This window comes from Carassius auratus, chromosome 7 (assembly GCF_003368295.1).
Source record: "Carassius auratus strain Wakin chromosome 7, ASM336829v1, whole genome shotgun sequence".
Taxonomy (NCBI): domain Eukaryota; kingdom Metazoa; phylum Chordata; class Actinopteri; order Cypriniformes; family Cyprinidae; genus Carassius; species Carassius auratus.
In genome coordinates, this window is record NC_039249.1 from 9,098,587 (window position 1) to 9,120,142 (window position 21,556).

Sequence of the window (21,556 nt, forward strand, 5' to 3'; positions counted from 1 at the left end):
TTTGGCAACGACGAAAAGTCAAATAAACTGCAGCTCTTTTTAGATCAATGGAAAGTCTCTAGAGACTGCTATTTTGTAATCAAGTTACAGATAAATGTATTCTTAAGAGTTGGCAGTACAAATGGCATTGTGATTTGAGCTGCCAAGACGATTGTCGCAATGACCAAAAACTGAGCATCATGAATCTGGATTTTCATAAACAGATTAAAGTTATTTACCCTCACCCTATTTCCGTTACCATGGCAACCTCAATCAGACCCCTGTTTTGTCATGGCAACAGCATCTGAACATCTTGCCCTGATGGCAGAGGGAAAGCTTTTAAGTTTTACAAACAGACAAGAAAACCCACTTTACTACTTTCGAAAACGTAAACACATAAATCATTCGCAGTTTTTTGTTAGTAGCAGGAAGTCGTTTCTTGTAAAGGCTGCAAGTGGACTTTCTGCAAAAGACCTTGTGGAGACGAGAATGCGCAAAGCGCATGCGCACTGGTGGTGATGACGCTACCTGTCTCCTCTCTAGTGACGGAAAGTGCGGCTCAATTCCGCGAATCGGTTCCTTCGAACCGTTCGTTCAGATGAACCGACTCAGTCGCCATGCAGTTGTAACCAAATGGTTGTAACACCGGATTCTGTGACCCTATTAGGCGCTATAGAGAGGGTAGGTTTAGGATTAGGATTGGGTCGGATTAGTATAATACATATAGCTGTGTATTACGAGTTTTCGAGTAAGTTTCATTAATACGGATGTTTACTGTAAGTGTTCTAACTCGTGAATGAATGAACACAAAAAGATCCGACTCAAAAGAACAATTCATTCACAAAGCTACTCCAGGCTGCTGCAATGGGGCTCTGAAAGTATGATCAGTCAGATAACCATGTACTGATAATACCGTGTGGTATTTACCAAAAAGCGGTTTGCTGTTCATTGAAAACAACTGACTGCTCTCACTAAACCGTCAAAATGGTAAGTTCTACTCGCATTATCCTTCACTTTCTCAGGCAGAGCTAGCTAGCTAAGGCTAAGTTAGTACAGTCAGCTACCTGGACACCTCAAACCCTGATTAAAAATGTAACTTACATCTCACCTGTCGGGTCCTAGGTGGTCTATTCAGTTTGGACGCTCTGTGTGATTTACATCTCTCAAATACACTGTAAAAATGTCACGTTGTTATGTATTGAAAAGCATTTGTTCACTAGCCAGGGTCAGTTTGACAGCTGGATTTGATGTTAAATTGGTAACGTTAACTGTTACTAATCACATAAACGCCATTCATAGCTTTCATACGAAGCGTTTTCTGAATACTTGAGATCTCGTTTCATTAGAGATCCTATTTTTAAACTTGTCTTTTGACGTTTGACTCGACCCGGAAACGCTTTGTATTTGAGATTCAGATGAGCTGTGAGTCAGAAGAGTGCCTTTAATCCCACACAGTACATTTCACTGCGGTTTTTACAGCTATAACAGTGTGTTATCTCAAAAATATTCCGTTATAGAAGTATTTCACAACATATTTCCTTTGTTTCATCAGTTAGGCATGAAAGGAAGTGCTGCTCTGAAAGATAACATCCAACACATCATAAAACTGTTTACTAAATGAAGAAAGCACTAATGATCATAGCAGATGGAAACAAGATGTAATGTCTTTTTATGCTGTTCAGACTGTTCATCATTTTCCTGTTTGCCATGTTCAACAAACAGGCTGACCTGGACTTGCTTCTTACTTTGATGAGATAAACACATTAGTACAGTATCAATCTAAAGAGCATTTATTTCTCCTTATAAGACCCTTTGTTTCTCCCTCTTGCTATGGCACTAGAAAAACATCAGAAAGCATTCATCACTGTAAGTAAAGATGTGTAGTTTAGCAGTAGATGGTGATCTGATTTTCTGTTCTGTAGATTTTTTTTCTGTTCCTTATTAACAGAAGACTTTCATGAATGTATGAATTAATGTCCAATATTTGTTTAAACTACTTACAAGTGTTATAAGACACTGCATTGATCAAATTAAAACAGTGCACTGTATGTGTGGATACTAAATTGTCACTTGATTTGGTTGCTAAATATGGACTTGAAGCCATTTTTTAGAGCATTGAAGAATATAGTCTCTCCTTCCCTTAGGAGGTTACTATTCTCGTCTTTGGCCCTTATTAATTTTTTTCTGTCTTTCTATTTTTGGGTATGAAACATCTCTTGTACAACGGAGCCTTTCATTGCCAAGTGCAATGCATCATTTTTAGTCTATTTCAAGAGCTGATGTAGGCTGACAAATTCTGGCACAAAGTATAAGTACTCAGTTTAGCAAACTGGTAAAAATGCTTCACTATTAAACTAACGTGTGCTTAAGGGTAGTGTTCCATGTGATAGTCTTGTGGTTTTAATCATAGTGTAGTACTAGTTCTTTGATCAGGAAACGTGATAGTTGGATAGCCTTTCGAGTGGATGGAGCTGAATGCAGCATGTTTGATATGTGGGCCATGTCTGATGGGAGCAGATGCAGTGCTCTTCATCTGTCCTTTTAAATATTTAACACACCTGAAATGCATAGGCCAGCTTGCTTTCTAATTTTATAATGATGATGCTCACATTCTGTTAGAAAAAAAAAGAGGTAATTTTTTTTTTTTTTTTTTACACAATTTTTCCATTACGCCTTCATCCTTTCTGATAAGTCAGATGCTGGTTACAAGCATAGTTCACAACATTTGAATCACGATTTGTACATAACATGCACACAAACCTTTTTTTTTAGTACATTTTAGTTCACAGTTTTTAAATGTTTTTCACTGGTTTTAATATCTTTTGGCCTTTTTTATATTTTGTGGTGACGTATGACTTTTTTTAAACTAACTTGTTTCTAAATTAATTTGAGGTCATAAAAACTGCACATAAAATAATTATGATATAGCAGGTTTTAGTGAAGTATTGCATGAGACACAAATCCAGTTTTTAGTGAAAAATTGTTAGAATAAATATTTAGTCTGGTTTTTAAAAATTATTATTTTTTTATTAGTATTCAGTTCAATGTAAATATTGTTAACTAACTACAAATATTTACCAGTAAAAATAATTGTATTAATTTAAAAATAAAAATATAAAATGTAAAACAGACAAAAAAAAAACATATGAAATTCTAAATGTCTTGATAACTATCTGAAATTAAATAAATGTAGTTTAAAATGCTAAACTTACTGAAAAACTGATATAAAAAAATAAATCTAATAAAAAATATAAAAAGGTACTAAAAGTTAAACAAAAATGAAAATAAAAATAAAGTATAAAAACTACACAAACATATAAAAAAGCTAATAAATATTGATCAGTACTATAATAGTGCATAAATAATAAAATAACACTTCTCTAATTATTTGTTACCAGAGTTTTTTATTAATTAATTTATCTAGCTTCTCTGCCATATGGAGTATAGTCTGGTATTTATGAAATAACAAATTTTCTTTATGCGATCCTCTCCTGTGTTTCTCTATCTCCGTTTCTCTGCAGATGCGCTTTATGCTTCTGTTCAGCCGGCAGGGGAAGCTGCGACTCCAGAAATGGTACAAGGCTACGGCTGAGCGTGACAAGAAAAAGATGGTCAGGGAGCTCATGCAGGTTGTCCTGGCCAGAAAACCCAAAATGTGCAGCTTCCTGGAATGGAGAGATCTAAAGATAGTCTACAAGAGGTACAAAACCACGCATGCATTTGATGACTTTGTGAGACAGAAATGTAGGCTGCAAATGTATCTTTTTTTTTTTTTGGTTTCTCACATACACCTAAAAGGTTGTACTAAATAAAACACAGTACGTAGACTATACACCTATTTCTTGCTGAGATAACTGTCTAGGGAAGCGTACATCAAATTATTGTGAACGATGACTCATTAATGCGTCATTATTGAGTGGAATTGCTTGAAACATCAAAATACATTTCATATCTAGTCACCTACGCACATACACGCCGGCTTTGACTTAATTCATTAGTAACCTCTTATGAACTCTCACAGTGCCCCTTTGCATTGTGTAACAATGTGACCTTTCTGTAAGCATTTAATACTGTCACTGCACTCAGGATAGACAATAAAAAGAGGTGCAGAGAGGTGGTCATTATTTTTAGCCATAAGGGGGCACTAAAAGTAAAGCTGCCCTGTTCTTCATTGCATGTGATTTTTTTTTTTTTTTTTTTTGACCTCTCCACAGATATGTACTTGATTTGGCCGCTACTTTATGTCATTGCTTGATTTAGAGTTCAAAAACACTGTCATTATAACATTTCTGCATTCGTGCATCCATGTTGGCTCAATCCTTATTACATTTTGGTTGGTCACTTCCACACACACACACTAAGGGAGTTTGTAGATTATTTCAGAGCTGGTGTTGCAACAGGCATTGATCCAGTCACTTTTATTTCATTAGTATTCACCATGTCTTCTCCTCCAACATCCTCCTGGCATCCAACCAGCACCTGCTGTGTGTTATTACTTTCAGTTATCACTTTTTGTGTTTCCCTGTTTGTATCAATGTTATTTTAGTATTATTTATATACTACTATAATTTTAGTTTAAGTGTTTGACATTTTGTTATGTTTTTTTTTTGTTTGTTTGTTTGTTTTAAGTTTTAGTCATTTTAAATATTTATATTTAGTAGGGATGCTACGATATACATTTTTTTGGCCGATACCGATTTAAGCAAACAACTATTGGCCGATACCGATATTGGTCAGGTGCATAAAGCAGGGTTTAATAACGAGAGAGAGAGAAAACTGGTTCACTTGAATAGAAGAAATTTTGGTTAATAATAATATATCCCAATAATATTAATAATAAAGTACAGCGTTTAATTTACTCAAAAAGAAAATAATAATAATGAAGAGCGTCTTGAATGATGTCACCAAGTCATAGCCAATACAGCATCGTCTTTTCTAGATTTAACAAAGACCAAATGTATTAAATACGGCTTGGCAAATTAATGCATTATTATCATGTTAATGCATTAACGTTAATTAACGCAGACAATTATTTTATTGCACCTTAACACGGTTTTATTATTATTGTTATTATTTTGAAAGTCTGTTGCTCACTGTCTCTGGGTATACATACAGACCATGGGTCACTTTGGGAGACCACTGCAGCGCTCACACACGAACGCTCCCCATAAAAATAGACATATGAAGAGTTAATCTGCAAATACAGATAACAAAAATAATGTTTTTTCATTGTGCATTTCAATTAATCTCAATCAAACTGTAGTTGGGTTGTTTTTATTTGGGCAAAAAATTATATAAAAAAAAAATACAGCTAACTAAGTTATGTTTTTGCAAATAAACTCTTCATATATATTTGAATGTTCAGTTAGTTGCCTAGGCAACATTTCTAATTTTCATGTAATATTGCCTTCAAAAACACTTTTTAACTGGGTAACATCTAATGCGTCCATTTCTCGGGGTGTGTTTGTGTGTGGGTGTGTAGGTATGCCAGTCTATATTTCTGCTGTGCGGTGGAGGAGCAGGACAATGAGCTGATTACCCTGGAGGTCATCCATCGCTTTGTGGAGCTGCTGGATAAGTACTTTGGCAGTGTGAGTCATTCCTCGCCACCACCCCTCTTTCATCTGGCCTCTCTTTTTCTCTCCTTCTTTCTCGCTATTTCATACCTCACATCACAGCAACCCAAAACCTGTGAAATTCTCTTTACTTTCCCATCTTTTTTGCTTTTTTGCCAGTCCTCCCCTTTGCTTTTATCCTGCTATTCATCCTATGTTTGTTTTTATCTGTAAATGTCATATGATGCCTTTTTATTTACTTTTATTTACCACTCTCTGTATTGATGTTGTTTGCTGTTGTGCACATGACTTTTCTGTTTTGATTATCTGTTTTGGTTGTCTGTCATTTATTAAGGTTAATGCCCTTGTCCCTCCTACATTTGTAAAGGAGTATAGCATCCACAATGTTCCTTTCTGACCACTTCACCATGCACATTTCACCGTTTATTAACATACATCAATGTTACAGGTTTACACAGCTTATTTGCAGAATCAATGATGAAAATATTTAAGAACTAATTTCATTATTAATTAGTCAGGTCAATTATTGGTTTGCAAACAGTTAACAAAAAAGTTAATGAAGTTAGTAGCAGTCCTAAATGATGTAATTTAATCACATTTTAATACTTTCCATGTACACTGCTGTTCAAAAGTTTAAGGGTTTGAAAGAAATGGATGCATTATGCATTAAAATGTAAGAGGAAATACATTTGTAATGTTGCAAAAAAATTGTTTTTTATATTTGCTGCTTTTTTATTTGTTTGTATTCATCAAATAATTCAGAAAAATATTTAACATGGTTTCTACAAAAATATTAAATGGCACAGCTGTTTTAATAATCAGAAATGTCTCTTCAGTACCAAATCAGTATTCAAATCAGATTATTGTGACACTGAAGGCTGGAGTAATGGCTGTTGAAAATCAGCTTTAAAATAATAATAATAAATAATATTTATAATTTGTCATTTCTAACTGTAATAATATTTCACGATATCACTGTTTTACTGCATTAAAAAGCAGCCTTGATGAACATGAGAGACTTGTACTTGAGACAGGATACTCATTAAATAATACAAGCATATAATTGCTGTCTTATTCATATTCCTGAGAACTGGCATTTTGACTCAGTTGGGCTATTTCAGTTAGGTTAACACATTTATGTGACGCACTCATGTTTAGAATATCACCAGATTTTTTGCATGTAAACAAGATTGTGCTCATTTCTTCATTGTAGGTTTGTGAGCTTGACATAATTTTTAACTTTGAGAAAGCTTACTTTATCCTGGACGAGTTTCTTATGGGGGGAGAAATTCAGGACACGTCCAAGAAGAGTGTGCTCAAGGCCATCGAACAGGCCGACCTTCTTCAAGAGGTGTGTGCATGCTTGTTATTTATGCCATTTTTTATGTTGTTTGCATGGAAAAGTCCAAACATGTTACTTGAATTCTCATCTTGTGGCTCCTTAGTCATTTATATCGTCTTAGCTCTTCTAAACATTGCACACTGTAAGCTGCCAAGTTCAATAATCTCTACATTGTGTAATGTACACTTTGAGGATCCCTTAATGGAAACCCTCGTATCGTTTTTTCCGGACAGGAGGATGAGTCACCCAGGAGCGTCCTAGAGGAGATGGGGCTGGCCTAATATTAGTTTCCAATGCAGTCAAGACAGATGGTAAATTTCGGTACTACTGCGACATGTGGGCTTACATGAAGGGGAGTTTGTGAATGGGTCCAAAGGGTGGGAGGAGAACAGGGGAATAAAACAGGGTAGGTGGGGGTTATTTTGGTACTACTGAAATCAGCATGTGATTGTATTTCAATTCCAACATTTTTTTTGTCTTTTACATGTTAAAATGGTTGCTTAGCTGGGATCTTCTCTTGCTTAAGAGAAACTGTAGAAAGAGAGTTATACAGCAGATATACACTGGAATATAACAATCAGAAGAATATTTAGAAAAAGGAGTTTTAACAAAAGGTCATGCATCTCAGCTTTTATTTTTATTTCAAAGAGTGATTGATTGTTACATTGATCAAGTGACCTGGAGTAGATAAAAACTCAAATTGAATCTTCCTAAATGCCATTACTATACATCTGCTGTAGCTGCTCAGGAAACAGTGACACTGACCATCCAGCCATGTTTATTTGTGTGAGATGCAAATATTTGTACTTATACCACTTTAAATGAAGTGCTTTTGCAGCATATGGACCATAAGTGAATCTACGAATGGGTTTTTTCTAATGGACCGATTTTGAGGATATGTTCACCAAACGGGAGGAATATTAAATAGTCCTTTTTAAATGGCTACAAAACTGAATGGACTATATTATGCAGACTATTCATTCTGTTTGGTCCCTTGAGCCATAGTAGTAAAGCGTCTTAAATGTATACTTTGAGAACAGGCCACAGAATCTCAACCACAAAATGGCGCCGAAGCTCTTTCCTGTTTATCTTGGTCTACATCCTGCTTTCCAAAGACATGTTTCTGACTGTAAGTGTGGCGGGGGAGTTGTAATAAGTAAGGGAGTATTTGTACCTTGTATCAGATAAAAAAAGAGGGCTTTGATATTAAGTGTGATGCATTTACAAGCTTTTTAAACGTGGTGTGAAATAAGGGAATATTTTGAGATGAACCGTTTTTTTTTTTTTTTTTTTTTTTAAGCAATTGAACAAGTCAGCATGAGGGCATGTTTATACCTGTGTTAAATCTGTCGGGTAAATAAAACTGAATTATGTTTGAATGTAATTTTATAAATAATAAATGCAATTTTAGCCTAAACCTCCAAGTACAATGACTTTTGTGTGTGTGTGTGTGTGTGTGTGTTATATTATTATTGTTGTTATTTATATTATATTAAACTTTTTCTCCATTCCTTCCCTTCCTTTTTTAAATTAATTACTTTTTTTATATATATAATTCCATTTTATATCCAATGACAGCTGTTAACATTTTCTAGAGGAAGCCTGTGGAGAATTTCTTTGAACCAGTTTTCATGTTTGCTTCCTTTTTTTATACATACATCATGGTGTGACCTCTGTTGGTATAATGTTTGCATCCTCAAACAAACAAAAAAGGGTGCTTTGTCAGGAATGCTTTATTATTTGTGTGTGTGGAGCCAAGATAAAGAGTGCTGAAGAGAGAAAATGAGCGAGAGAGATTGAGTATGTAAGGGGATGAGTCACCAGTCGGTCGTTTGTGACAGTGGTGCAGTGAAGCTGACTGCACCACCATTGTGCCAAGAAAAAAAACAATGAAGGTGCAATGGAGAAGATATCACAGGTGAAGACACAACATGTTCGTTTAATGTCAACAGACATGCTTTTAGGGTGAAGAATTTGTTGATGAAGTCTGTGATAATTAAATAAGATGGAAGTCACTGCACTGCATGTTAAAGAGAGTGATAGAGAGGAAAAAAGGTTTACAGTTTCATATGAGCTAATAATTTGCACTGGTGGTAATATAAAAGGTGCTTCATTTTCGACGTCACTGTTCGTCATCATTCTTTCTCACAGTGACTTGTTGTTGTCTGTTTGAGTTTCCTTCCTTAGGTTGGGGATTTGTGAAAACAGAAATCTGTTGTGTCTTTCACCACCATCAGTGTGAAGGTGTCAAACGATTTGACCCGCAGCGTGATTGCAGCCCTCCCTCCTTTGTCTAAATATAAGCTCAGCTGTTGGTCAGTGTCTTCCTTTATCTCCTCTCAGTGGAGATGGACAACAGACTGTTTCTAGGGACACTATCATGTGCCTTTCAGCTTTTCGTCCTCCTGTCAAATTGCATTTCTGCAGCACTTAGTGACTAATTGTGTATCCTGTGGTTTTTCATGCAAATGCAATGCGTCTTCGTCTTTTTAATGGATTTAGAATTATAATGCTTGTTTACAAGTCCACTAATGTGTGTGTTTGTTTTTTTTTTTACCCTGATATGCGTCCAGCGTTCATGTAGTGCATGAAATTCTGTGTAAAATGCTTTATTTGTATTATTATCCATATGCAGCTTTTTTAAGATTATTGTAAGATTTTAGGTTAAAGAGCTTATTTTTTCCATGTAACATTTTTAACAAAGTTAAAACCATACAGGTAATTAAAAGTGGGCATGAAACTATGTATATTCAATGTAAAGAGATGCATATTTTTTTATTTTACTACGCAAATGTGAAAACATTGTACCTCTTAGTGTAACAACGGGGAAACATATGCACAGATCAAGCACCACTAACAAGTGGGGAAAAAAAGTCCACAAATGGTCTAAATATGTTGGTGGATGTGAGGGGACTCTTGGAGGAAGTGTTAGATTATTTTGTCCAGAAGTGACATTTTAAGTTAAAATGTCTTTCTGATGAATTTGTGCTACTGACTGAGCTTAAAAGTACACTTTTAAACCCCGTCTACCCTGAAAGTTTACCCTAGGTACTAAGGGCACCTTTTAGGGATAGATATGAGGGTTTTACCCTAGTAATTAGATCGATGCTTAAAGTAGTCAGCAATCTGTTGGATTTTTTTCCAACGTATCCGTCAAGTTTGGCTGTAGAAATTCACAGGATAATGGAAATTCTGGGAACTCACAGCCAACAAAACATACAGCTTCATCCTCTTTGCAGCACATGCATTTCCATAGTGTGTCATCTGATAAGCAAGTCATGATAACTGCAAAGTTAATCAAACTTGTCTTTGTGATTACCTGAAATAGTGTTTAGCTTCTGTAGAGCACATTTTATGACGGTAAGTATAATATAATCTCACACTGATGGTTTGATGGATGCCTGTCCTCATTTCTCCCCTGTATGAGACTTTTTCCATTGATCTGGCACCAGCGCATCTCCAGTGGAAACTGAGTTTCTGCCAAGTGCCTCTGAATGTTCTCTCTTTCTCTCTCTCTTTTTCTCGCTTTCTCCCCCACCTCCTTCCGCCTGTCATAATTGCCTGGCCTCTCTGCCTACCTCGTGATGAATTTTTTATGTCATGTTGTTACTTCTTTCCCATTATCTTTATGGACAGTAACTCTTCATCCACTGTAAAGAGTGAGTCTCATCCTCTCTTTACCTTTATAAATGTGACTCCTGTGATGTCTAGGTTAACCTCTGAGACCTCTCTGTAAATGGTAGTATATAATCTATCTCTGTCTCGATGATCAGTATTGTAATATGGCCTTATTGTTTATGCCCTTTAAATGATGTGAGGTTTTCGTTCAGAAGACTGACATTATAAGCTGATCTTGGGACAGCATTTACAGGCAAACCCACCCTAGAGCTTCCCACCTCCGTAATGAAATGTGTAGACCGCTCCAGGCCAACACACTGATGGACTTGGCAGGGATTGTTTTTAGCGGAGGCGGAACATATGGGCTTTCCGTGGGTTTTCCCATTATGCTGAGCTTTTTTTTCCTCCCCTCCTGCATCGGGGGTGTTGGGATTTGAGTCATAGAGAATGTCGGACCGATTCGATATTTGATCAAAAGAACAAAGTGCATTTCATTCCTCTGTTTTCTGGGCAAGCCTTCAGGGCAAGGAAGTCATGTTTGTCATTTCGTTTGTGTGCTGGTGCGCAGGTGTCACAAAAAGGGATTGTTTTTCTCTCTGACAAGTGCACATGCTTTTTATTCTGGCTTTTGTCAGTGTACAAAATTGCCTGATTGTGCACAATTGGATTTAACACACATTGTTAGATGTTTCTCTTTATATTTAATTGAATCGGGTGGCTTTATAGAGTCTGTTAGACTGAATTTGACAATTACTCTTCTCAGTGGCTGTGCCTGAGTAAGTGAATATGACAAAGGATTGTCAGTGTGTGTTGGAGGCTGAGGGTTCTGCAGTAGAGCGAGTATGACTCACCTCTCAACCATGTGACTCATGAATCATTGCTCCTCCGTGGGCTGCGCTCTCCTTATCAACCTCTCCGTCGCCCCATTCTCTCTATTTCTCTTTCTCATAGCCACCCCCTCACTTTCTTCATTAACATTATTATTGACTACCTCTCACCACTTCTTTATCTCTGTATTCCAAGCCTTTTTGTTGTTAATTATAATTTCCCTATAGTCATTTTATTAGTCTGTGATTTTCTTTGTCTAATTTTGTTTCTGTCCTTGTTATGAAAACCTTCATCGTTTTTCTCGTTTTAATGATTTATTCATGGGAAATGTTCACTATTTGTTTGCTTCCAGCATTGTTTTGAGTAGTTGTTGATAACAATGCGAACTGAAAATTCCTGAAGTCAAGCGATTAAGTGCTATGGACTTTGCATATGAGTTTCGAGGGATATGTTTAAATACTGTATATGAGCAAATACTGTATATTAATAGATTTAAATTATACTTAGTATGAAAAAGAATGTATTTTCAATATATTACTTTTTTAGTGCTCTGCCACATTGTTTTAATCAAAGCACAAATTCAGTTTGTTATGAGGAGATTGCCCCATAAAAAATATAGAGAGATACTACATCTAAATGCACTACAAAAATCATTCATCTGTATGTTTTGTAATTTACTGGTCAAAATATTTATATTCTGAAACAAAATGAGTTTAGTTGAGAAATGACACTTCATCTCCATATGATATAACTTTAGAGTTAATGTCAGAGGATGAAAGTATTTCTATATAAGAGCATCTTACTGTACTGGTAGAATTTTTCACTTATTTAAATTATTTAATTTAAGTCTTTATACCTTATGCAGTGATGTCACAAATAAATTGATTTTTTTATTGTTTTGTTTTATAAAAAAGAAGGACTAATTAAAAACACATTTAATTCATTTATTATAGTGTGGTAACTAATTAAACATGAGCAAGGACAAAAGTAATTAGTTTGTGCATAATACGGTATATAGGCTTTTTAATGCAGGTTAGGCTTTTTAATATACGAGTTATATTCTTTCAAAACAGTTGTCATTTACTCACTTACATGTTGTTCCAAACTTGTATGATTTTCCTTCTTCCTTCAAATATAAAAGAAGATATTTTGAAAAATGTCTTATTTTTTTTCTCAATATTGTTTAGAACACGTGCACATGTGTGCTATTCCTTTAAGTTGATTCACATAAATGCAAAGCATACCTCACTCCCAAACATGTCTCATGTGGTGTGATAGAGGGACGTCTCTCCCCAGAACAGCCTTCCTTGCTGAAAGTCTTTGATTGCACGCAGCAGTCCTAGTGGGACTACTAATGTGCTCAGTCTCTCATTAGTCAAGACCCCTGCCCCACTTGCTTTCTTGTTTCTTTCTTACTTTCCCTTCATGATCCCTTTCAACAGTAAATCTGTCCTCTGGCCCTATTTTAATGTTCTTTTGTCTCTTAATAATATGTGCTTGCACATACGTGTCTGTATTTGCTCACGTATGCCATATCAAAGCTAAGAGAAAATTTGACCTGGCATGCAATTAGGGAGATGTTAATGTGGCATTGATTGGCTCTGGGGCTCACACGGTTTGTTGGCTAATTGCTGATCAAATGAGCTTATTATAGAGATCATCTCTGAAAGATTTTCACTCTGGGACTGTGAATGTTCATGTTTAACTTCCTTTTGGTACTACCCTCCGATCTCAGTATTGTTTTGGTGCTATGTGCAAATTTTGTTGTTGTCAGATATATTGTGTTAACATATTTCTCTTGCGGTTATAAAAGCTATTATGGTACCATCTAGTAATGGAACACGGTATACCAAAACTTTAATTGTAGTAATTTGTGCTGTTTAATTTGAGTGTGCTATATATAGGAACTATTAGTGTGTAAATAAATGTATGATGTGAGCAAATCTCACAACCATGTTCTTTCCAAGAAGGAATAAAAAAATAAAAAAAACAGTCTTAATAAAAAATAGTCAAGTTTATTTCTCTGTGTAGCAAAACTAGTCATCAACATGCGGTTATTTACATCCAGCAAACGCATGTTTATTATGTTACGTACAAGATACATCTAGAACGGATATAAACATTTTTTCCTCACAAGACTTAACGGCATTTTTACTTGGATACACTAGTCATTCATCTTTTTTTATACTTTTTTTTCAATGCTCATAATGTCTTCAAAGAAGCAACACATTTTAGATGCAAGTTTACAGTAACGTGCAGAAACTTTACTCCTCCACTGGTTCAGCTATCTCAACCATTTTTCCCCTAGCTTTCGTCTGACAGCCTTTCAGACCATTTAAAGAAAATTAGAACTGTGTATGCCTCCCCCTTATTTTTATTTTTCAGATTGACAAGCGACAGTTTCATGCCTACAAGTTATTTTTTCTAATTTCAATTTTCACTTAATTAACGGTAACACTGATCTGCATTGCTTCCTTCCCATGTGAATTGTAATCATTTAATAGATTGTCAATGCTTTTTGATTGAGCTCTCATTGGCCCAGCGATGGATTTTGGTAAGATGTAAATGTAGTAGGGGCAAGGTTACTCTTGAATAAACCATTAACATTTGACACATTTAAAACCACAAACATGAAATACATGTTTTTAATTAGCTTTATATATAATTGTTTTATTTGTAAAACATGTTAAAAGGCTGATCACTACTTTTCAGTTTATGAGCTTGAGAACAAACCTTTTAGCTAGTCTGTGACAAAAATGCTGCTCATCTGTAAAGGGGAAGAGAGTGTTTTAAGGCAATTAAAAGTTGTATCCAAAACAGCTTCTATGAAATAATAGATTTGTTTCTTAAAAATCGTTGGAATGTATGAATGTCCTTTGCAACAGCTTTCTATCTTTTTGCGTAAAAAACAATGGTATAAACACATTGAAGGAAAAAATTCAAAATGCAGACAGCGATAAGAAACTAATTCTATGTACAAGACTTAGAGTGTGTCCTTTGTTTCACAAGGGAATGCACAAATGGTAAATGCTCAAGCAGATCACTCTGAGGTACAAGTAAGACTTAATACATTTGGTGTATAGAATAAAGAAAATGTATATTTCCACTATTATGGCACTGTAATGGTTTCTCTGTTTGAATAAATCTGCACTTTTGCATTCCTTAAAGGTGCGTTTAGAGTATTTTTTGCTATCTCGCTCTACATTATGATCAATGATACTGACCAATGGGATTTTAAATGTTAAAAATATACCAAATAAAACAAAAAAGATACTTAAGACTTAATGGAGTTGCTTCCATAATAATGGCAAGTCTTTCAGGATTCCATCTTGAATGTCTTTGTATTGGATGAAAACATGGTGTTTAATGCTATCATGCATCTGCTCCTTGATGAAGGCCTTCTAGGGGTCTCCAGAACATCAGTGTTGGGTATATGAGATTTTGAAGCACTCTTTCCTCTTACTGCTCCAGAAGCTTTGCTGGTCTTTCAGTCTCTCCAGGGGGAGGAGGGTGGAAGATGGTTAGTTAGACATGAGGATCCTGAATATGTTCTATCCTAAGGGTAAACTTTGAATCTGAGGTAAATAAATGAGTACGATGGAACTTATTTCAGCAAAAGAAACCAGAACATGATACGTTGGCCATGAACAGTCTTTAAGTTGTTCCCTTTCACTTTCCTCTCCTCCTCCTCATCGCTCTTTTTTTTCAGTCTGCTTATTGAAACATCCTGGGATGTTTCATAAAGACTCTCTCGATAAAGTTCTCCAGCTCCTCTTCACTGTCCTGTGGCGGCTGCCTCAGTGGATTGTAGTAATCATCTTCCCTGGTGACTACAGGAGCTCGGGCTGGGTAATAAAAGGACGGCCAACGACGTGGAGGCGACCGGGGTTTAGGCATGGGTACGGCTTTGAAAGTCCGAGGGTGAGGGAAGTAGAAGTTTCGCTGGAAAGTTGGTTGGACTGTTTGGCGAGACTGTGCCCAGGGACGGGACTTCCGCCTGGAGGAGTAATTAAAGTCATAGTCCCGAGAGTTTCCCAGGACATCGTTGAGGGAGAAAGAGGGCTTGGGATAGTAGCGGGATTTCGGTTTTGGAGGCGGGACGTAGATGGGGTAATATCCCCGGTAGGGTTTTTGATAGACACTGTAGGAAGGGTAGGTACGAAAGGGCCACTGCTGCCTCGTCCAAATGTCTTGCTTGCTGGGCTTGACCGAAGCCCTGTCTTTGAACCAGGCTTTCAATGGGTTTGTGTTCTTTTGAGGAGGCTTTGAGGGAGGAGGTTTACGTAACAGCGTAGAAGGTGCAACGGGGGCTGGAGGCGGCACGAGAGGACGTTGCCATTGGAGATTTTCAGGAGCATCTTTTTTCTTCTTTTTCTCTACATCGTTAATGATGTCCACCACATCATCAGCTGGAAGATGCAGCTTGCTGGAAATCTCAATCAACTTATCGATGGTCTGTGGGTCAATATCATCATCATCATCATTAGTGTCCTCCTCATCAGAGCGCTTATCTTCTGCACCATTATTGTCTTGGTACTTTTTCTTGTCCTGCTTCACAATGTATTTCAGGAGCATGTCCGATGCAATGTCTGCTAGCTTTTCTTCCTCCGCTTTGGCTCTTTGTGCCTCTGCTGCCTGTCTGCGTACCTCCTCTTGCTCCGCTTTGGCCCGAGTTTCCTCTTCTTCAGGGCTCAGCTGTTCTTCGTCCTCTTGATCTTCCTCACCTTCCTCCTCTGGGTCAGCAAGATTGTTGGAAAAGTCATCCATGAAGTTGCCTCCTCTTTGCAAGGGCTGAACTTTGTTCTTTTCTTGTTCGAGCTGCCACTTTAGCTTCTTCTTGGACAGTGCTAGGTCATCACCTTTAGCTTTAGACTTGATCTCATTATTCATGAGGCCATTACGGTCTAGATAATCAAAATACTCCCCACGGCTCTCCCTCTGGCCTGTGGACGTGTCACGCTCTCTCTTAGTGGCTGTGCTGTAGCTTTGGAATTCCTCTAACATAGTCTCCAGATTCTTCACTTCCTCTGGACTCAGCTGCTCTTCCTCCCCCTCCATTTCTTCTCTCTCTGGCTCCTGTCTCTCCTCCTCCTTGATCACCTCCTCTTTTGTGCCCCCCTCCTGTGGGGCCACCTGCTCTTTTAATGGTACCGTCTGACTGGTAGTGCGGCTCGTCACTTTCTCAGTTAGCCGTTCCTCCTCCTCAGCCCTTTTTTTCTCCTCTTCCTCCTCTCTTTCTTTCTCATCTTTTCCTTGTGCTGCAGCAGCTGCCATGACCAGCTCTAGCTCTTTGTGACCATCTCTGTCTCTATCTGAGCCCTGGAGATCCCTCTCCTTTTCAACATCCAATCCCACGTCTTCTCGTTCACTCATCTTTTCCTTCTGGGGCTGGTTGAGGGCTTCTAGAAGGACCGCTGCTAGGGTTCTAGGATCCACATCTTTGAAAAGCTCATCACCTTCATCATTTTCCTCATGTTGTGTGCCCTGTTCCTCAGCTGGTTGAGTAAATTGAGCCTGTTGCTGAGCAGAGGAGGATGCTGCATAGTTTTCACTAACTGTGTTTCTATCTGCTGTCAATGGACTAGAGGTTGCAGGATTGACTTTGAGACTAAATAACATGAACAGGAAAATGAAGGGGGCATTTGAAGTTTGTTGGCGCCCGAACATGACCGCACATATGTGTTGAACCTGAAAGACAGAAGTTCAAGCACAAACATCACACATCAATGCTGAGCAATGTAGCTCAAGATGAACATTTTTCTCAGGTAAGATGGTGGACACATTTTATGATTCACTTCTTTCCAGACTTCCTAAATGCAACAGTCACTATTAAATATAAATTTGTATGAATGATTTGCCTTTGATAGCTGGGAGCATTTCATGACCCATTTGCTCATTTGTATAATGGAATAACTAATGTTATTGTACACTTTAGCAAATATGTAACCCCCCCAGTCATCCAATGATGATTTTTTTTCTTCTCTGAAGAGATCATTTTAACAATCCTTCTGTATATTTTGATTAATCATTTGAGTGGGGTATATTTTTGTTAAGCTATAATTTATGTTTTATTGCCTGCTGCTAAGCTGATTTCGCAAAGGCGTTGTAAATGGCTTTGCGGCTTGAGCTGGTGCGGTTCGTGAGGGCTCTGAAGCGCTTTTGTGCATGTGATTGCTCGTACACGCGGCGCGGTGCTAATAAGTAATAGGAGGAAAAGCTCCTTTGCTGGGAGCCCTTCCTATGCGTGGGAGGTTAATAAGTAAGCAATACAAAGATGATCAGAGGATCTCAATATGAACGTGAAAAGCAAGTTTAAGATAAAAAAAAGAAACTCATGGATAAAACACTCCATGGAATTTGGATTTTAAAGCTTTGGAATCGCAAAAACAATGAACGTGAATAAAACCGCATTCTTATCTCACTTTCATTTTGTAATGAATACTGGCTCTGAAAGGTATGATCATCACGACACAGATGTGTATGGTTAAATCTCGTTATGTGGCTAGATTTCCACTCGTCGTTGTACGAGAAAACACCGCAGCAATCGTCAAACGTGCCATCTGACTTCAAATGTACGGATTTACATGTCTAAAGTTTGGCATCGGTGTTTGCCAGATGCTGTAGTAACTTTTTTTTTTAAACAACAGTCTGTATCTCCTCTCCAATGCACTTTTTTTTGCTCTTACAAGAATCGTGTCTCCACAATGTAAGCACATATCTAACGCCCTCTTTCACTGCCGCCAATGACAGAGCACACTGGGGAGTTCTCATCAACAAAGCACTTAAGTAATCCGGCTCTAAGAAGCCTTGTCCCAATTAGGCCTATAATCTTCTCCTTTAAGACAGATCTTTTAGATTTAAGATTTGCCATACTGCTATCACTAATTGAACCCAATCAACAACGTTCGAAAGACATGAACACAGATAATGAATCCTGCTGTTAAATGCCATGTCAACATTATTATGTTCCATATAAGCAGGTACATATAAGTAGCTATATAAAATAAAAGTCAAATTGAACTCTCAACCAGCAAAAGTCAAGGCAAGCCAAAGCAAAACGTTTTTTTCTCAGTGTCTCTCGTGTGCTTCTATGATTGGACTCAACGTTGTTATTTTAGGTATCTGATGCTATGGTGATGAGAAGCATGATGAAAGCATGAGCAAGGGCGTGGTAAAAATCATTATAAGAGCTGTGCTATTGATCAACCCCGTCACCTTCACCATTAAGTATACATATATATATGAAATCACATATACACCATACTAAATACAAGTGGTTTTAATAGGTTGCATTAGCTCCTTGACCAATAATTGAATTATATAGATTTTATTAAATGTTATAGCCTACTTTTAGTTTCTACATGTTTTTCTCATCTCCACTTTTTAAATTAAAAATTAAAAAAAGCATTGTAGAATGAATTTTACAACACATCCTTAAAACTATTCTTATTATTATTGTTAATAAAAGTGCATTTTTTTTACATGCTATACATAGGGAAATCTTTACGTTTTTAATTAGTTTCTTCTGTCCACATTACAATATGCACTTATTTTCCCACGGCTTCTGCCATTACTGTTGCCTGTTACTATAAAAAGAAAGCCGGGACTTACCGGGAATCCTGTCAGTGGCAGCGCAGTCCAACGCACCAATCGTGTCTTCTTCAAACTTGGTATTTAAGTTATTCTCGTGATCTACGTGTAAGAATCCGCTTCAACAATAAATTATTTGTTTGAATGTTACTGTTTTGTTTGTACAGTGATTTCGTTTTTGTAAGCCGTATGGTAGGCTTTTCTCGCACGGTGCTATGGGGATATTTTCAGTACCACGGTCAGCTCTCCGTGTTTTTATTTCGGCCCCACTGCGCCCACGTGACTGCACGTCATTCTAGCTCATTGACGTCACCCTCTCCATTGATAAGAATTTTGGTGCTGATCGAACCCCAAGTCTTCGCTACGCTGCAGTGCCCAGATGAATGGAAGGAAACGGGATGAATGAAATGGTACTTTTTTTCGCCGAGTAGAGAGGGCTAGACAACACGGGGAGCGCGAGACCGGTCCCTTCCAGATGCAGCTGCATACGACAGCGTGACACAAAGGAAGCAACGATCCTCATTACGATGTGCATTGCTTCACTAGCAAAATGTATAAATGCAATTACTCTGTGTTACTCACATAGGAAACAGCTGTCGCTTGAATCGTCAGTGCATGGTGAAAAAGCGATCCCAAATGCATATTATACATGTTTTGTCTCATCTGCACTTAGCTTGAGTAGCTAAAGTGCCTCTTCCGCACCCAGGTCGTGATAGGATGTTTTGAAATGTATCATTATTGAAAGCTGCTGTAACCGTTTTTCTGCATGGCCTTATGGACATTAAACATGTACAATACAATGTTACAGTACAGTGTTTCAGTGCACTATTGTGTTATCCTTTGTGCAACGTCAAAATCCAAACTGCAAAGAGATGACAGGTTAAAATACCCTCGAAGTAAACACAATTTCTGTATGAAACAATAGCCTGTTGATTAAAAAGCATCATTCCGGTCGTTAAATTTGTCTTATCTAATGTCGTTCTATGTTTAATGCACTTTTCTTTCCTAAATGTTCGGGTGATCGTTATTGAAGCCTTTGAATCAAAAAAATAAAAAATTCCTGCAAAAATGTAATTTATCATGAGTACAGGAGTGTTCGCAGTCGTGGTTTGCTTGAGCACCAAAACCTTGTAGTGTGTAAAAAGAGACTCTTCGGTAAATGCAATGAGTAAATGCAATTGCGAGAAAACATTAGCTTTTGTCAGCAGTAGTTTCAGGGACTATGAATGCACTTCAACTTTTGAACGAACTGACAATTGAGAATTTAAAAGCCTGTTCACCCAATGATCTGTCATTATTATTCACCCCGTCCCCTATGTTGATTTAGGAGGCGGTCTCGGTCACCGTTCACTTTCATCGTTTTATTCCTTACTAAGGAAGTTAATGTGACTCGGGCCGTCAGTCACTCTCATCCCCACAAAACACAGGTCATGTCTGGCATGAGTATGAGTAAATGATAAAAGCTTTTTTGGGATTCCTTTAAGCAACTTATATGGCCATAGTATACTAAAATAAAGATTGTATAAAGAAGGTGCCAGAATGATTCCCTATTCCATTCATTTTTCAAGCTCATTTTTATAATGTTTCCAGGTGGACCGCATCTTTTTTCTTTTAAAATGAAATCTCTTCATTTTTGCATGCATTACGTGTCATTATCTCTAGTGAAATTGTTTTACAGAGCTAAATAATAACGCAAGTGTACGAGCAACTTTGTTGTCCCGTGGTGACACGCCTTTATTCAGAGCAGTTGTCTAGAACAGGGATGCAGAAAGGACCGTTGAGTTAAAAAGTTAAACTTATTAACATACCTAAAATAATGTAGAAAGCCATCAGTTTCAAAACTGTGAAGCGTTATTTTCCTGCCGTCTATCCAAACATTCTTTCAATTTTATGCTACTTTACCCCCTATTTAATTCTGACATGAAAGGAGTAAGCTCATTCACAAAAATGCGGGATGATCCTGGTACTAGGCCTTCATTTGTTGCCTATATTCTTCTTCATTGGGAATTAATTGTTGCTCACTCTAATAGTATATGACAGCTTAAGGGGCATTAGTTAAATTATCTTTAGGGTGCTTAAACCTTTCTTTTACTTGTGCAATTAAATAAACGTTTATATATCGATCTAAAGTTTTAATGCCATTTGTTTTGAACATTCATACAGGATATAATGCAGAATAGCAGTTTTTAAGTAGTTTTAATGTGTGACTTGGCATGTTTTTGTTACAGTGACGACAAGATAATGAATATTCCATAATGAAAGTTAAGAAAATCCTGTCATGTGGATTCTTTCAGAATGTCTGTGGTGTTAAACATGAACGAATTGGAGTAGCTCATGGTGAGAATGAGTTGACAGTGGCTTTACACGGCTGTCGGAAAAGATAGTGTTTCTGAAACCAACTGACTGTTTACGTTAACTTCACCATGCAGGGGAGGTCGATTGCCTCACAGGAGCAGGCGACTGAAGAGGTACGTTCTGCCTCAGAGAATTAACAACACACTGTTGACAAATGACCTATCCCGCGATGATCTCCTGAAGCCGAAAGAGAAATTCTCCCACCTCCTCATTTCCTCACTGTGCTGCGTAAGACGCAGGATGGGGAACGCCGCGTTGGCGTTCTTTG

The 21,556-nt window shown here is 37.3% G+C and overlaps 2 protein-coding genes across 2 annotated transcripts; one reads left to right on the forward strand and one right to left on the reverse strand.

Annotated features, from left to right (window-relative positions):
- Positions 1-782: 782 nt before the first annotated feature.
- On the forward strand, positions 783-8,321 carry ap1s1 (adaptor related protein complex 1 subunit sigma 1). The gene is made up of 5 exons (XM_026267072.1): positions 783-966; positions 3,501-3,679; positions 5,462-5,570; positions 6,769-6,906; positions 7,131-8,321. Exons 1-5 carry the CDS (start codon positions 964-966, stop codon positions 7,176-7,178), a joined length of 477 nt encoding a protein of 158 aa, XP_026122857.1. The 5' UTR covers positions 783-963; the 3' UTR covers positions 7,179-8,321.
- A 5,017-nt stretch (positions 8,322-13,338) lies between these two features.
- Positions 13,339-19,853, reverse strand: vgf (VGF nerve growth factor inducible). The gene is made up of 2 exons (XM_026267073.1): positions 18,955-19,853; positions 13,339-17,031 (listed from the first exon to the last, which is right to left on the reverse strand). Exon 2 carries the CDS (start codon positions 17,008-17,010, stop codon positions 15,058-15,060), a length of 1,953 nt encoding a protein of 650 aa, XP_026122858.1. The 5' UTR covers positions 17,011-17,031; positions 18,955-19,853; the 3' UTR covers positions 13,339-15,057.
- Between the last annotated feature and the right edge of the window lie 1,703 nt (positions 19,854-21,556).

Coding starts and splice junctions, on each gene's coding strand:
- ap1s1 (XM_026267072.1), top strand. Junction 5,571..6,768: donor TGGATAAGTACTTTGGCAGT/GTGAGTCATTCC, acceptor TCTTCATTGTAG/GTTTGTGAGCTTGACATAAT. Junction 6,907..7,130: donor AGGCCGACCTTCTTCAAGAG/GTGTGTGCATGC, acceptor TTTTCCGGACAG/GAGGATGAGTCACCCAGGAG.
- vgf (XM_026267073.1), bottom strand. CDS start 17,010: ATGTTCGGGCGCCAACAAACTTCAAATGCCCCCTTCATTTTCCTGTTC.